The sequence below is a fragment of the Aptenodytes forsteri genome, unplaced genomic scaffold (assembly GCF_000699145.1).
Source record: "Aptenodytes forsteri isolate BGI_AS27 unplaced genomic scaffold, ASM69914v1 Scaffold67, whole genome shotgun sequence".
Lineage (NCBI taxonomy): Eukaryota > Metazoa > Chordata > Aves > Sphenisciformes > Spheniscidae > Aptenodytes > Aptenodytes forsteri.
In genome coordinates this window covers 789,516-807,073 of record NW_008795373.1, presented here as the reverse complement: position 1 = coordinate 807,073, position 17,558 = coordinate 789,516, and the positions used below count along the sequence as shown (strand labels likewise).

At 39.7% G+C, this 17,558-nt stretch overlaps 1 protein-coding gene across 1 annotated transcript in view; it reads left to right on the top strand.

Annotated features, from left to right (window-relative positions):
• The window catches only part of APOB (apolipoprotein B), a 38,695-nt gene extending 33,319 nt beyond the window's left edge, over window positions 1-5,376 (top strand). Inside the window, exons 27-29 of the mRNA XM_009280507.1 lie at window positions 823-937; window positions 1,770-1,953; window positions 3,067-5,376. Coding sequence (XP_009278782.1) covers window positions 823-937; window positions 1,770-1,953; window positions 3,067-4,893 — 2,126 coding nt within the window. The 3' untranslated portion in view covers window positions 4,894-5,376. The remainder of the gene's footprint in view (window positions 1-822; window positions 938-1,769; window positions 1,954-3,066) is intronic.
• The last annotated feature ends 12,182 nt before the right edge of the window (window positions 5,377-17,558 follow it).

Sequence of the window (17,558 nt, the reverse complement as noted above, 5' to 3'; positions counted from 1 at the left end):
TAAATTATACTTCTTTTATCATCAGCAGCATTTTTTCATAAAGTATTATCAGAGTCTCAGTCAGTCACCCTGAATGCTAATGACTAGATATAGGTATAACTAATGGCATACTGTGACAAAAATGGAAAAAATCTCTTTTCTGTGTAGCAGTTTCTTACTTTAAATTGTGAACAACATAACATTCCCCCATTACTAACGATAATACATGTAGAGGAGAGAAGGCAGGCTGACTTTTTATGTGATTCGGTTCAGATAAAGAAATACCTATCTTTTTCCTTATGAACTAAGCATATTTGATTTCAAAAATTATTTCAACTCAGAAAACTCTGGAGTCCCATATAGCATTGGGTTCTAGACTTTATAATAATACTAAAAATATACATCAGAATAAAATTCTAAACTCTCAAGAAATTAGAATCCCCATTTATGATCTGCATGAATGCAAAATGTTCTATCCATGTTGTTCTAAATATAGAGAAAAATTGAATTTTAAAATGCTCTGGTTGAACAAATATTTTCATATCTTTTTTTGGGGCATTTTCAGTTTCCTGATGCATAATTTTACATACTACTGAAACACCCCACAACTGGCCGTCTAACATACAATTGGATATGTATTTTGTATTGCTTGCTGGAAAGCTCTGGAAATACACACATTTGATTTTCATATCTTTTTATTAGGGGCATTCAGTTTCCTGATGCATAATTTTACATACTACTGAAACACCCCACAACTGGCCGTCTAACATACAATTGGATATGTATTTTGTATTGCTTGCTGGAAAGCTCTGGAAATACACACATTTGAAATCTTTTTCACAGTTGTTTCAAACTACAAATATGAAGAAGGCATGTTTGTTATGAAGACAACTGGCAGCTTTTCACATCGTGACATGAGCGCAAACTATAAGAAAGATCTTACTGTTTCGGGAATTAGGTAAAGATTTGCTCTAATAATATATTTTATAATAGACAAAATTGCCAATGATGTATTGTTGCTTTGATCTCCAATGCCCCAAAGTGCTTTGTTGTAATTAATAAGAACCTATGTAGCTACCCTGTCATTATCGGCTGTGCCTTTTTCCCTCTTGAGATAGCTGGAAAGCTGTTCCCTCTCAGCATTTCTAGAATAGCTTTTCTCAGCAGCCCCATTTCAGAAAACCGCTGAGATATAAAAACAGTATTTTATAATCAGAGCAGTTCTAGATCTGACCACCAACGTAGTTTGTTGGTTTTTTTTTCACTGGATCCCTCTGTCACCACAAACCATGAAAGAGTAATTTTTATTCACAAGTATCGGTAATAGGGATTACAGAGTTGGCCTTCTAACTGCCTGTTTTGATCTGCAAGTGTTGTGTTGATATATCCAAGGGACAGAGTCTGTGAAGGCAAGTACAAATGGAGGTAGAAAATGCTGCCTATACTTGTGTTGGTGGAAAAAACTGCAGTCAGCTCGTAGAAGTCTGTAGAAAGCTGACAGTGGTACAGCTACAAGTTTTGTTTTGCTACCCTAATTTAATGAAAATTCTCAACAGAGCTCAATATAGTTTTATCGAAAACAGGAAAATTGGAGTGACATGAAGTTTTGAATGTGTTAGGCTAAATCCTGAGAAATGTGGATAGTAAAACCCTACATTTTCTTTTGATGACAAAGGCATTGTTTACATACATATATATATAAAATAATAGGTGGTATTGTATTTAGACATACTGCATTTGGCTTCTGCTTTGTGCATTCCTTCATAGCTGTGTATTTACTGTCATTGTAGAGTCATGGACAACACTGCATCACTAGACATCATCAGCCCAACTTTTACAGACGTTCATATGCGTTATCAAGAGACTGACAGGAGCTTATCTGGCTCAGTATCTTCACCTTCTGCTGGGACCTTGGGCTATGTCATTGAAATGGACACTGACATTCTCACAGCGAAAGTTTACTACCGAACTCGGGTAAGCTTGATATGAGCAATAAAAAGCAAAAAGGTTGGGTGTGGTCAGAGGAAAAGTTCCCTTTTAAAGTTTGTGTATGTTTATGTTAAGACATAAATTAACCACCCTTTGTCCAAAGAAAAAGTATATTATGAGTAATTAAAGTTTTTGTTTCCTACACTGGCCTTTCCAATACTAAAAGTAGCATCTGTGCGAAAAGGCTGTTTCAGCTCCTCCACACAGTTAATTTTGCCCTCTCCTATGATCAAGAAGACACACCTACTGAAAGTGAAGAAAGTACAAAGCCAGTTTTAGATAAGCCACCCATCAGGTTTAATGTATACCCATCAGGCTACTTATAATTACTCCAAAAGTGGCCATTATAGGAATCAGGCCACTGGAAGAGGTCAGATCATGTGCAGAGTGTCTTTTTTAATCCATTAATATATCACAATACATTATGAAAATTAAAAACCTTACTAGATTTGCTAACAAAACATGCTATTATTATTGGCATACTACAACAATTTCAAACTTTAAATCTTACCTTCCAAAGTGATACACTAATTTAGGAATCACAAGCAACTCATAATTCACTATATACTACTGAAAACTGGAAAATTTGTTTATGTAAATAGATTCTCATTCGACGATCTTTAATTACTCTGAGTAACTCTCTAAATTGTCTCATTGATTTAAATTATTACAAAATGAAACCCTCTAATACTTTCATATGAAGAAAATGCTTTTTGAATTCACTTTAAACAATTTCAATAACGAGTAGAAGGCTCATTTTCCCAAGTAATTCACATGCCTTATGAGACATGACAGGCATTTAATACAAAGGAAGGAAAAATCTTATTTGCAGTCAAATTTTAAAAAAGACCAGACTAAGTTATGTTCTGGTCCTGCTGTTTGAAGAGGCACAAAGTAGCTTGCTACAATATAATTTCTTCCAAAATAACCTTTCAAGATGAGAGCAAACACACAGTAGACAAAAAATTGTAGTGTATTTTTCCCAATATATAATAAAATTAAAGATGGAAAATGAGAATGTTTAAATACACTCATAAATAATATCAGATTTGTTTTATAGACAAGCTACCTTTTTCTTATCCTGTTCTATATTTTCAGTCTGCTCCCCAGAAGGACATTGACATATTAAAAAGTGAGATATCCTTCAAGAAACCTGACCTGATTCAGATGAAATTCAACTGGAAAGAGGATGCTGCCAAAGACTTGCTGTTGGGTCTAAAAGAAAAAGTACCTAAAATGACAAATGCAGTCTATAGGTATGCTAATCGGTATCATAAAGAGCATATGGGACTGGAAATTAGTGCTGCCACCTTAAAGATGAGGAATATCATGCAGAATAATGCTGACAAAGCATACACATTTGCTGTAAAACAAATAGATCAAATAGATGCTCAGCTTCACTCAGCTGCCAATGAGGCCTCTAGCAAATATCAGGAGATGAAGGTCAAAGCTAAACAGCTATATCAAAAAGCAGCAGATCAAGCTGAACAGTTTGACTATCAAAGAATGAAAACAAAGCTTTTGAATGCTACAATTGACATAATAGAAGAGTATCACAAGAGAATAAAACACCTAATTGACTCAGCTATTGAATTCCTGAAGACCACAAAATTCCAGGTCCCTGGGCTGTCTGAAAAGTACACTGGTGAAGAAATATACCTTATGACTACAGAGAAGGTAGCAAAAAATGCTGATTTATGCCTTTCAAAACTTCAGGAGTACTTTGATGCCTTGATTGCAGCTATCAATGAGTTGGAAGTCAGAGTTCCTGCTTCTGAAACAATTCTTAGAGGTCGTAATGTACTTGATCAAATTAAAGAAATGCTGAAACATTTGCAGGAAAAAATCAGGCAGACATTTGCTACTCTCCAGGAAGCTGACTTTGCAGGAAGGCTTAGGCAACTGAAACAAGTAGTGCAACGAGTTTTTCAGAAGGTAGAAGAAATGGTTAGAAGCTTGCAATCCAAAAATTTTGAGGACATCAAAGTCCAAACGCAACAGCTGTACAAAGATGCAATGGCTTCAGACTATGCACAGAAACTGACATCCTTGGCAGAAGATGTTAAAAAATACATTTCTCAGTTTAAAGATTTTAGCCAGAAGACATTCCAGGACCTTTCAGAAAAGCTGCGCCAGCTGCTCCTCTATGTAAAGGCATTGCGGGAGGAATATTTTGATCCAACTACACTTGGATGGTCAGTGAAATACTATGAGGTGGAAGACAAGGTACTAGGATGGCTGAAGAACCTAATAGATACACTAGTGGATTGGCACAACAAGTATGTTGGAGATCTTGCCGACTCAGTTACACGCCTGACAGACCAAGTAAGAGAATTGGTGGAAAACTACAGCCAGGAATATTATGACCTTATAACTGATGTTGAAGGAAAAGGAAAACAGAAGGTCATGGAGCTGTCATCCACTGTTCAGGAAAAAATCCGATATTGGTCTGCCGCTGCTAAGAGGAAAATTGATGAACATAACAAGCAAGTCAAAGAAAAACTCCAGGAGATCTATGGGCGCCTTAGTCATTCCCAAGAAAAGCTAATCAGTGAGGCCAAAAGGTTAATTGATCTAACTATAGAAAATTACTCTGCATTCCTGCAATATATCTCAGAGCTTCTTCGTTGGTTTGAGCAAGTAACAGCCGAGAGCATAAAGCCGTATATAGCTGTTCGTCAAGGAGAGCTTAGAATAGATGTGCCCAAGCCATTTGACTGGCAGTCCATTTACCAAATGCCCCAAAAAAGCAGAGAGGCACTCAGAAAAAAAGTGGAACTAACACACACACTGATTCAGCAAGGCATTGAGCAAGGCTCCCGGAAATGGGAAGAAATGCAAAGATTCATTGATGAACAACTTGCCACTGAGCAACTGAGTCTTCAGCAGATTATGGAAAATATACAGCAGCGCATGAAGACCTGAATGGACAAGCAGAAGAGGAGAAGTAATAAGTTTGTACCACAATGTATTTAAAAATAACAGCAATCAGCATACTGGAGCTTCAGGTAGATACTGTTTGAATCTGAGTTTGTAAATGAAAACTGAATAATCTACACTAGGTTATTTTAATAAGCTTAATAAGCCAATAAATGAGTTCTTTATTACATTTTTGTGTCATTCATTACAGCTACTTCTACTTGGACCATAGGGCTTAAAATCCAACAATTGTCAAGGTCAATGGGAAGTCTTTGCTTTGATTTCACTGTATGTTGGATCAAGCCAATAATGTGCAATACATATTGTAAATAGTCACAAAAGCTATGGAACACATAGGAAAAACAGGTTTTAAGATGAAGGTCACATTCATAAGCCAGTTGAAGAACGACTTGGAAACACATCTATTTCCCAGCATAGAAATACTTTCATAGATAAGTTCCGGAGAAAAAGAAGAGGAAAAGAGCATGTACAAAAATATGAAGAAAAAAAATAATGAATTCTGGAAATAACATCAAAAAGTGAAAAAGAACATAGAAATATAAACATATATGGAAATCTGACTCCTGGAAAACTGCAGATAATAATACCAATGTTCTGTTAAGAAAACTAAATTTATGCATGTATCAGTTTTCAGAAAACTATGCCAAGAATTTTAGATGGGTTTTCTTTCTACTGGCTAATTTATGATTCAGAAATACAGGGTTTTCTTACCTGTTTCCCCATGATATTTCTGGTTTCACATCAAATTGTCTTTTACTTATCGCAAGTTTAGTTAACTGTCAAAGTTTCACTGACATCACTGTATATGATAGGAGTCAAAAAGTTTTCCCCTCAGTCTCCTAGGCTGAAGCCTAGACCTCATTTAAATGAATTATCAATTTGAAGATGAATTTAAATAATGTTGAAGAATTCACTCACAAAATAGGACTACTTTTGGGTGGAAAATATGTGGACCTGTTATGGTTTATTTTCAGCTGTTGGAATACTATATAGATAGTCCTTGAGAAAGGCATGCTCAGGCTGAAATAATGTTGCCTCTCTGAGAATAAAGTCTTTAACAAACGACACTAGAAATTTTGTGTACGTCTGTTTTGATACAATCAGTTCACTCTGTAATATAGTTGTTGCTTGTTCATTAATGGGAAAACAGAGTCTGGTTTCATCCCATGGTATGATTGGTTGCATACCTGAAGCAATGGAGCACCAGTTTACAAATACCCAAATGAGTTTTGTGGCAGCAGATACATATTTACAGCACAGAGCAGCACCATGCAAAGATGCTAGCTCAGGTCCCGGAAAAGGGAGAGCCCAGTGCCCGTGTTGAGTTTATGCAGCAATAACGCTCCCACCTCCACAGCTGGTCCACACCGATCTAGCCAGATCTCAGAGCAAGTTGGGCTATACGACTTTGATGTCCCTATTGCCAAATGATATTGCTACTTACTAGAGTAAGTCTGCCAGTAATGATTTTTCTCAGATGAGCTACGTTAACCCCAAAATCAGAATCTGACAAGCACAGTGGTATACACACACCTGTCTAGCTGTCAGCAGAGAGTGGGCATCTCTTAGAAAGTAAGGTAAATCCGTTTTGTCTTCAGAGCTTTCAGCTATCACAAATACAGCAATAATTCTCAGATAAAGAGATGGATTAGTGCCCTGTGAACTGTAAAATAAGGAGTTTTCATTCTGAATAGAACTAATCTGCATATGTCACCCTGCCCGGGGGAGCCAGAGGTATAAAAATCCCTGTTTACATGTCCTACTGAGTATCCCAGTAAATAAAGATGTTGGCTGCAGAGCCCTTTCACCTTCATTCAGAAGGAAACTGAAGCTTATGGGTCATCTGATCTTTATTTGATGTCAGATTGCACAACTTGTTTCCCTGAATTTCACAAATGTTTAAGCACAACCAGATTTCTCAGACACTCTGATTCTTGCTTCTCTTCATCATGACAAATAGCCCTTTGAAACAAAGGACAATAGAAGAAATTATAAAAGTTATGGGAGAAGAGAGATTTAAAGTTTTGTTTTCTTTTGTTTCCCCCCCCATGGCTATTTATTTCTGTCCATCACCCGTAGGTCTTGGGAGGGTTATAAATTCTAAAAAAGGATTTACTTATAAGGAATGGGTTAACTGAATAATAAATATGCCAAATAGCACAAATACTGGCTCTTTTTGGCAAGAGTGAAGCTTCCCAAGAGCAGACACAATAGTTTGCACACTAAACTGTGGTTAGAGGTTAGAGGAGATTTCCAAGTCTCATAGCAGCATTGCCGCCAATTGGATTAAAACTCTCAATCCTGTAATCGATGTGGCAGCCATCTTGCAGTCATCCCACAGTCGGTTCTGGGAGGGCCTGGAAGCAGAACATTGCTCTCAAAAATGAGATCTTGCTGGAACTTAGCTGTTGTTAAATCAGCTGACCAGAGTGGTCATTCCAAGCACCCCTTTGAAACTCTGACAATGGTCTGACACAGGAAGGGGTGTGTACGTTTCAGTGTGTGCATAGGTATGTCCCACAAGTACAACCAGGTATAACTTCAATTTCCATGGCTTTTCCTGTTGTTTGTTTGTTGGTTTGTTTTCCTTTCAGGTTCAAGCAAATTTTAGCCTTATTTTCCATGTAATACGTTACGGAAATGTAGACAAAGCCACAATTATTCAAATTATGCTGCAATTCCCTCTACTTATGAAACATTTGCAATATAATAATTTGAAATATTATTAGTTCTATTTTGGCCTCTTTTTCAGACTAGTTTATATAATAAGAAATATTATATTTCATTAAATTGAATTGTGTGGGAGATAACTGGAAATCACCAAGTGTCTGGGGCTCAGTGACACCGTTTCTTTTTTTCTTTGCCTATAGTCTTCATCGTCTGAATTCTCATAAATGCCAGAGAGGCTTTTCTTTATAATTCACAGCAAGACATAGACATAGACATAGACATAGCAAGACATACAGACATAGAGCAGAACTGGTTGTAAAAGTTTAATTAAGTGAAACATTTTAACAAGAAATTCAGAGAACAATATGCCCTGCTCTAACTAAGTGATGTAGAAATAACATTGACAAGAAACGTGTGTGTTCCTAAATGAAAAACTTTTGCAGACGTAGGACAGCAAAAATGTTCCAGAATTTTAGATTATGCAACCAACTAGAGCTGATCTTTTATTAAGTGATTTAAAAATACATGTATAATTTGCTGCGTATACAGAGATTCTACACATGCATCCACATCCACACACACCATACAGTGCATCATCCACCTCCGGCTCTAAACTACGTTATTGATACTTTTAGAGCAACTGCCATTATGGCCTACTGATACCTTACAAAGTTTATATTGAAACATTTAGTTGTTCAGTAAGTGACACCAAATTTTGTACTGCTCTTCTGCTGGCAGATTTATTACTTAGGTGGGAAACCAGAAGTTATTAAAGGCCATACGGACATACAGAATTGCTTGTATTCCATTTCTACACAGCCAAATCCTGGCCCAAATGAAATCGATGGCAAAAAATCTGTTGGCCTCAGCAGGAGTAGGCTTTGGCCAGTTAGGTGTATAACTTGAGAAGCACTTTGGGATCCTGTAGGACAAAGGCTATATTATTATCTACAAAAATCTACACAAAAATATCTTTGAAAAACCATGCAGACAGGAAAATTAATCACTAACAAATTCAAGACAGGCCAGAATGAAGGTTGCCTGTGCAACACTAACCAGAGCCTCTTTATATATTTTTACCCAGTTTTACCTAGTATCACAGAGAAAGTCTGCCAGGGCCAAGAATCCTGGGTTCTGGTCCCATGCCTTAAATATGGAAATATCCATATACCTCTCATCACCCTTTCCCTCATTTCATTATCCATCCAAGGCATTAAGGGAAACTGGGACCTTGTAGAACAAAAGTGTATGTTGGAGGTTTGCAAGACCCAACTGGACAAAGTCTTGAACAACCCAGTCTGCGTTGAAGGTTGCCCCTGCTTTGAGCAGGAGGTTGCACTAGAGACCTCCCAAGGTCCCTTCCAACCTGAGTTACTCTGTGATTCTCTGTGGCTGAACTGATATGGCTTTAGGTTACCATACTTAACACCGTACTTACCCTTTGGTAAATGGTTTATGAGCAATTGGCTTCATCATCATTCTAATAGATCATTATACAAAGACAGAGAACTTTTATGGTATCCCTGCGTGTAAATGCGTTATCATTCTGATTGCAACCATGAGGCATAGGCCCATACCAAACTCAGATGCAACCACCAAACTGAATACTTTCTGTTACTAGCCTACCACCATTCTGGCAGCACCAAACACCACACATGTACATACCAGTGTATTTCTGATAAAACTTTTACATCTACCATTCAACAGCCCAGTTAGAGGACTGCCAGAAGTTTTGAATGCTATTGAACTGGTATGATGAAGGCACATTTCAGTAGCAGGAAATTGAAATAGTGTGGTCAAGGCAAACTAGATCACGTCCATCCATCTTTTATCTCCAGTTCAAGCAACCTGATAACCAGTCATGGCTGAACTAAGGGGAAGTAGGTGCCAGGGCAAGTTTGCTAGGAGGCTTGAACTTCTGTCTTTAGATTGACAGTAAGATATTACAACAGCCCTTCCACCGTGTTTCTATTCCGGCTGTCTTCTCTCCAGGAAATAGCTTCATCCTTAACCATACATAAAGCACACAAAACCCCCCAAACTGCATGGTTCCCAGGGTATTTTCTGCCAGCTATCTGATATTATTCTTTGGTATAATACATAATTTCGTTTGACCCTCAGTGCCTGTGATACTCACTTGTATCAACCCGAACCATCTTCTGCAGAAATCTTCCTTAATTTCTCTTCAATATTTCTGGGTTCCAGGCCCACCAGAATTTGTGAGTCTGGGGGATTTCAAACCTGCTTTAACCTATAGTGTTGGAAACCTTCTCTTTCACCTACTCTTGCACAAGAAGCAACACCTCACTGTTTCTCTTACTGATGAGAATATCTCTGCAGTGGGGATGGGCCAAGGCCTGCCCTTGCCTTCACCTTCTTTAAAGTATTTTTTCTCTGTAAGCTTGCCATGCATTTGGGTATGTAATTGTGTTCACAACCAGCCAGTCAGTCCTCTAATATGGGGTATGTACCTACATGAGTATAAGTTTGCAAAATCAAGTGGGTTGTACAGGTAACAATGTAGAACAAATTCTTCATGGCTAATGCTAACATTCCCCACAACATTAGATCTTCTCAAAATGGCTGGAGAAGGGTCATCTGCTAGTCTGGGCATTGGCAGAGTGAGAGGACCAAGCACACTGAGCAGCAGTACCACCACCAACTTACGGAAGTAACAAAGGTCGTGCAAGATCCTTACACCACGCTTCTGTTGTGAAGAATTTGCCAGGTGTTTGCTGTAAGCAAAGACCCAACACAAGTTATAACTTCATTTTGATTTCCCAGCAAATGATTTCAAGAGGACATGCTGGAAACAATCTTGAATTTATGGATAAATCTATACTGCCTCTGGGAGTCAAGGAGCAACTTCTGGTCTCTGAACAAGTGATATGAACTAGCTCAAATGTTATATAGCCTGTAGGAAACAGGACTTGGAACAACTCCCTATTCAGTGTCCAAGTTTCTTTAAAGAAGGAACTTTTGGTTGTTTCTGACTGGAGCCAAAAGCCATATGCAGTATAGATGTCTGGGGGACCTGAGACTTAGCCTGAAGCAAGGAGTGAACCAAATGGACAGCAGAGAGAGCATACAGAATGAAAATGCTCATTACATCTACCATACAAATGGCATGGTTAGATACTTAGAGGAAGCCACTGGGGTGAGTAAAGATGGCCTTAATCAAGGAGATGCATGGGAAAAAGTAACAGACCTGCAACTCTTTGAGTGCTGCCTACCACTTCTATGGAAGTTATACTGAAAGAGGCTGGGGACTCCTGGGTTTCTGGGCAGCCTGGTTATTCTTACAGAGGTAATATTCTGCTCTGGTTTGTGTACAGCTTTGGCTAAGGATGGAAAGCAAACAGATAGCCTCCATAACATACTTTTCTTTCCCCGCACATTTCCCCTGCTAGCACTACCACTGCCACAGTTAAGATGTATTCCAATATTGTTGCCAAGTAGAGGAAAAAAGTGAACATACACCTACTCGTTATTTTGCAGTAGTACTTTTTCTGGTATTTACTATGATTACAGGACTTTATTTCTAAAGAGCTTGATAGTGGTTTTATTCAGAACTGTTTTCTGTAGAAAGTGTTTTATGGATGCCCTTGTATTCGGCTCTACCACTGCTCTAAAAGCACTGGTAATTATAGCTCTATTGGTAGGTTTCATGTATGGAAAGCTTTTGTGCTGGAACCCTCAGAAATCACTCCATCTACTAATATACTGTTTTGTCACTAGTCTCTTAAACATCTCCACATGGCACCCACCCACTGAAATGCCATTTGTTTCTTTTCCTTCTAAAGCCTTTACTATTCTTAAGTTTTAAATCAGTGGCTAGCCTGAGAGGCAGTTAAGATTCAAAGCCAGTAACAAGATGCTATTAGACCCCTATGCTAGGGCAATCGAATCAAGCCTCTGCCCTTAGCCAGAAAATCCCCATTTCCCAGGTACATGCTCACCCCCTCACATTTCACACTCCCATTGAGTCTGCATCACATTTATGCTGCAAAAAAGGAAGAAAAGTAGAGAGGTGGTATCGCTGTCTCTGAAGTTCAGCATAGGTGTTAATTTAATTTATTTCAAGATTGTTACCTTTGAATGTTCTCAAAGAGACATTAATAAAAAAAGGTCTCACAAACACCTACTACCTTTCTGTTGTGTGACAATTCAGACAGATATTTCACATTGTTAGCAGGCTGTTTGTCTCACCGTAATGCTCTTTCTCAGTCATTATTATATTTGTTTCTTTAATAAGCCTTTGTTTTTCTCTATGGTAATGACTGGCTTACAACTACTTACAAACAATACGGAAAATTATGCAAAAGCATTTCATTTTAAAGTTGCAGAACAGAAAACCAGCCAAATGTAAAGGAACACACATCCCTCACACATAGCTCATATACGCAAAGCTATGAAGTCAAATGCATTACAGCAGTACAAACCCCACCTCGTGTCTCTCTCTCAGACACATCTGTCTATATGTGCACACATCCATGCAAACACACGCACACGTACAATGTACATTACTGTCAAGTTAAAAGCCTAAAGCTAATCCTTAATCCTTAGGTCATCCCCTTCATTTCAGCACATCGAGCCAGCCAAGTCTTCCCAACATGCCTGTCAGCAGTTAGCTGACGTAACTCTTCCCACTCAGGTCCCATTAATTCAGCAGCTTCATCAATGGAGTTCCACCAAGTTCATCATCTAAAGCTTCAGTTTTTGTTTAAACACAAAATCAGAAAGTTATATTTTTTAAATGTTGCAGTGAGGCAGTTTGACTTAATTTTGTTCTCCTTTTATCTGAAATGTGCTGATGAATTTGATGTACAGTTCTGTGAAGTGATATGGTTGATCTTATTCAACATTGGTCAGTTCCTTCTCCAAAAGATTTGAACTGAAATTTTCTATTCCTTTTAGAAACACACTTTTGTTTTAAAAAAGTTTGTTGATATTTTGCTAGCCCAGTAACGACCTGGTGATTTCTTTGTGGCCATGTGTATGTGTGTGTCATCTGGACTTCTATGTCTTCCCTCTTATGGTTTCCACTGAATGTCACTATCTTTCTGCTTTTTTCAAATCTTCTTAATATATACCCCATGCCTGATTACCCTTACAACATATTACCCATTACAGAGGCAGGCTCTAGTTTTAATAGCTCATGTTCTGGATTGGGGTTCAGTTCCTAGGCCAGTTTTAGATCCACTGCATGATTCGGTCATCTCATTTTCTCATATATTAGTTTCCCAGCAGTAAAATGGGAATTATACTTCTCTACCTTTCAATGGATTTGTCAGAGTAAAACTAATTCATGACCTGGAGATAATCTAATAACTCTAAAGGTGCTGAAGACCATGAAGTAGATAGACACACTAATGGCAACAAGAAATCAAGATACATGTATTGACTTCTCTCTCCCATCATCATGTTTATTGTTTTAGAAACTTGGAGTTGATTTCATGTGCTAAATCACTCAGAAACACTCTAGTCCACCCCAAAACCATCATACATACCAGGCATCAAACATATAACACTCTCATACAGATAAATGATCCGAGGAATGGACTCAACGGCTGCTAGCAGTTAATTTATATCGTGGTTTCGCCGTAAACTTTTAACTTTGGAAATAATCTGCCACCCGTTTCAATTTTTGGCTGCCACATAATGCACCTTTGTGAAGTCACTTTTCTGTCTAATAGAGATGTTTCTTTTTATGGGTGAACATTTGTTTAAAAATAACAAATAGTTATCTCATTTACCGTTCACAAAAAGCATGCCACTTAACCGTATGTAACCAAGCCCCATTTCATCTGGTTTAATGTTTAGCAAGGCATGCAAACTAGTCGATATTACAGGGAGAAGTTGATTTATTTAATAAAATTACATTACTTTTTTTTCCATTAAAAAACCAAATAATTGCAACAAAAAAGTGTTTAAAGTAGAAAAGCATAGCCTGCAAAGATTGATACCGAAAAGTCAGCACATACTGGAAAGTCTGATGCTAAGCTCAGCTGCCTCTTCACCCCGTCTCCACTTCTCCTCTGTATCTGGTGTGCAGCCAGCCTCTGTTTCTGAAGTCGAGTACTCCCATAGTGATTACTGATATCCACCGTAATGTAGTTAGCAGATAGCCCATTTGTTCCGCTGTGGATAAGGTTGCAACAGAACTTAAAATTTTAAGCACATTTTTTTCCATTGGGAAGAATAAAGTTTAGGATATATATAGATATAATATGTAATATGCAATGTATAGTATATACATTTACATGTTATATCTACCTATCTGTATTCTCCTTGTGGACAAGAAGTTGAACAGGAGTCAGCAGTATGGTCTTTTGCCCAAGAAGGCTAACTGCATACTGGGCAGTTGTTGCTAGCAGGTCAGGGAAGAGATCCTTCTCCTCTATTTGGCATTTGTGAGACCACATCTGGATTACTGTGTCTGGTTTGGGGATCCCCAGTGAAAGAGAGCCATGGACATACCAGAGTGAGTTCAGCAGTGGCCAGCAACCTAGTCAGCGGGCTGGAGCACACAGCATGTGAACAAGAGGGAGATAGATGGGTTTGTTGAGTCTTAAGAGGAAAAGGCTAAGGGGAGACATTATTGCTGTCTTCCACAACCTGTTGCATGGTTATAAAGACAAAGTCAAGCTCTTCTCAGAGCAAAAGACAAAAAGCAATAGATAGAAGTCATATGAGGGAAAAAAATAGTCCCTCTGTGGTGATCAAACACCAGCACAGATCCCAGAGAGGTTGTGGAATCTCCTTATTTGGAGACGTTCAGAACTCAGATGGGTACAGTCCCAAGCAACTTCATCTGACTTCAAAGTTCAATATGACTTCAAAGTTAGCCCTCCATTCTGTAGGGTGTTGGATCAGAAGATCTCCAGAGGTACCTTCCACCCTGAATTACTTGATTTCATGGTAAGACCTAAACCCTGTAAGCACCCCAAAAAAGTGAAAGGCTGTGAGTTCAAACCTATTTAATGGCAGAGATTCCTCAAAGGAAAGCTTAGTTATGAATGCCCAAGCCACAGGAAAATCTTTCCGTGGAACTCTTGATCAACCATGCGACACAAATGTGTATTAAATCTGGCTTCAGCACTTCTTGTGCTCCCAAAACTATTTAGTGCAATGTAAGTGGAGGAAGTTCACATTTCCCACTCACATTGGAAGTCACAGAAAATTGCCCTAGCCGACATTTTGTGGTCACAGACTCCCTGCTTTGCTGCTGTTGTTTATCTTCAACACATGTAGAAACTGTTTTTGGGAAAAGATAAGCCAATAAATGTGATCTTTTGTTTTGACGTAATGCATTCCTCTTATTCATTAGATGCCTTTTTGAGATTAATCTAAGAACGTTGCTCTTGCAGTCAACCAGATAAGGCTTCTTTTTTCTTTTGGGAAGGGAGGGGTGGGATGTCTACAATTTTTTTGGCTAGAGCAACACTGATACTTTATGCAGTTGGGCCTTTGTTCTTAAAATAAACACATAAACTTGGCTTAAAATAAGAAGTAGTAGAATTTGTTTGTTATTAGAATGCACTTGTGATTAGCAGAACCATTAACCAGCAGCTGTCCTTTTGCACTGTGTGAGATGACCACACTTTCCCCACATATTTTGGAGGACAAGAATGGCATGTGCTATGATGCTAAGGATGTCAGAAATGTTGAGGATGCTTTTTAAATTACATTTACTGCTCTGTGTTTCCCCAACCGAAGAGGCACTGTAAGAAAGCAAGGAGACTCTGAGCAAGACAAGCAGCCTATGCCCAATAAATTTTATCTCTGAGCTTGTCTTCTAATACCAGGTTGTGAAGCATAGGTTTTTTGAGATAGTGCCCTCTGGGAAAGAAGCACACAAAAAAGACCATTCATGCATACATGCACATCTTTCTAGGAGTGTCTGTAGCGCTGCAATATACACACCAGAGTTTAGGAACCTTTTTCAGAGGGCTGTAATTGCTTCAATCTCTTGTATTCAAAGTTGTTTATGTTATCCTTGTCCCTTCAGATACTGCCCTACAAGTGTCTGGTAGAAAGCCATGGGGAATTTCCCCATATTGTACCCTTCATATAAGCCACTGATCTGGCTGCCAAAAGGCACAGTAAGTGACTGTCAGACCATGCCCCTGTTTGTTAAATACTTCCACAGAATCAGAATCACAGAATGGTTGCGGTTGGAAGGGACGTCTGGAGGTCATCTTGTCCAACCCCTCTGCTCAAGCAGGGCCACCGAGAGCCAGTTGCCCAGCACCATGTCCAAATGGCTTTGAGTATCTCCAAGGAGGGAGACTCCACAACCACCCTGGGCAACCTCTGCCAGTACTCAGTCACCCCCACAATAAAAAGTGTTTCCTGATGTTCAGAGGGAACCACCTGTGTTTCAGTTGTGCCCATTGCCTCTAGTCCTGTCAGTTAAAGAGGATGCAACACTTTTGCAGTGAACCAAGGAGATGGAAGCTAACATGTATTTTGTTCCAGTGTCCAACTGAAGTGCATAGCACAAGGCAGTCCCTGGCAAAATCTCTGGTTCATGTCAGGGAAAGTTGTGAGTCTTCACAAGTTCAGGTTCACACTGAAACATCCTCGGTGCCATCAGTAACTCGTGGATGCAGGATTTGGAACTGGATGTGTCTTTAATTCCTAAGGTGTGAAATATTACCTAATTCCAGTCAAATTGACAAGTATTTTTCTTCCAGAATTTAACCTTCAAACCCACAAATCTCAACAGCAAGCAGCAGCACAAGTCCTTAAAATTGGGCAGTGGATAGGACCTGCTGATTGTGATTCTCTTTTAACCTATGCTGAGCTGCAGTTCTTTAAATTGCTGCTACAGCTACTTAAATTTCCCTCCCCAGCATTATCAGTTGTTGTTTATTATTATTATTTGATTGTTTCTTCTTGCTTGAGAGGTAGAAAATAATAGCCGTGCCACAGTGATGCACCAGCCCTGGTGATGTCATGGCCGTGTCACAGTAGGCAGCCACCAGCTCCTGGCACCACCCTGGTGATGCAGCAGCCATGTCACGGCAGGCAGAGCACTGGTGGTGGCCATGTCACAGGTGGGTTGGTGACACAGCCAGCTCCAGTGGGTATAAAAAGGGCTGTGCCAGCAAGTTGGCAGGCAGGCCAGGTGAGCAAGGGCAGGAAGGGGAGGGCAGGGCAGAGCCAGGTGGCTGCGCGACCTTTGTTGCTTTTCCTATGCATTACAGCTGGACACACAGACAAGGATGCAACCAGACCACAGCATGGTCCTGTCCTTGCGCACTGTCAAAGCTCTACAGGACAGATAAGTACCCCACCTGTATCCCATCACAGTCTTGCAGGGAGCTGGAAACTCTCCAGAGCCATGGGCAGAGGGAGTTTGCCACCCTTTTACCCTGGGTAGCCAAGGGCTGGCTGGGCCCCACATGATCTCCTGGCACCATACCTGGTGATGAAATGGCCTTGTCACAGCGGGCAGAACACTGGGGGTGGCCCATGTCACAGTGAGGTGAGTGGCATGGGTGGCCCAGGAGGGATGTCTCCTGGCTATCAGGGAGACATGGGACGGACAGCCTTGCCATGAAGCTGGGAGACCACCAGGCAAGGAGGCAAGGGCTCTCCATGGAGATGGAGGGTGGCTGCTCCCATTGCTGATTCTCCTGTCTTTGACAGCCGCAGCCCTGGATATGGAAACAAGGAGACCACAGCCTCTGCCACTCAACCAAAGAGTGTTGCAACTTTCTGAAAGGAAAATGCCCTAAAATATAAGGAAATACATAGAGCCCCAGTCAGTACCACATCATAGTCCTACCGGCAGCTGGCAGTTCCTCACAGCCATGGACAAGGGAGCACCCCACCACCTACCATCATCTCTGTACCCCACCATAGTCCTACAGGCAGCAGGAAGCTCTATTCACAATAAATCTGCCTGGCACAACTGAACAAACATTAAACTGTTTAAAGCTAATTTGTCTCTAAAAGCAAGTGTGATTGCA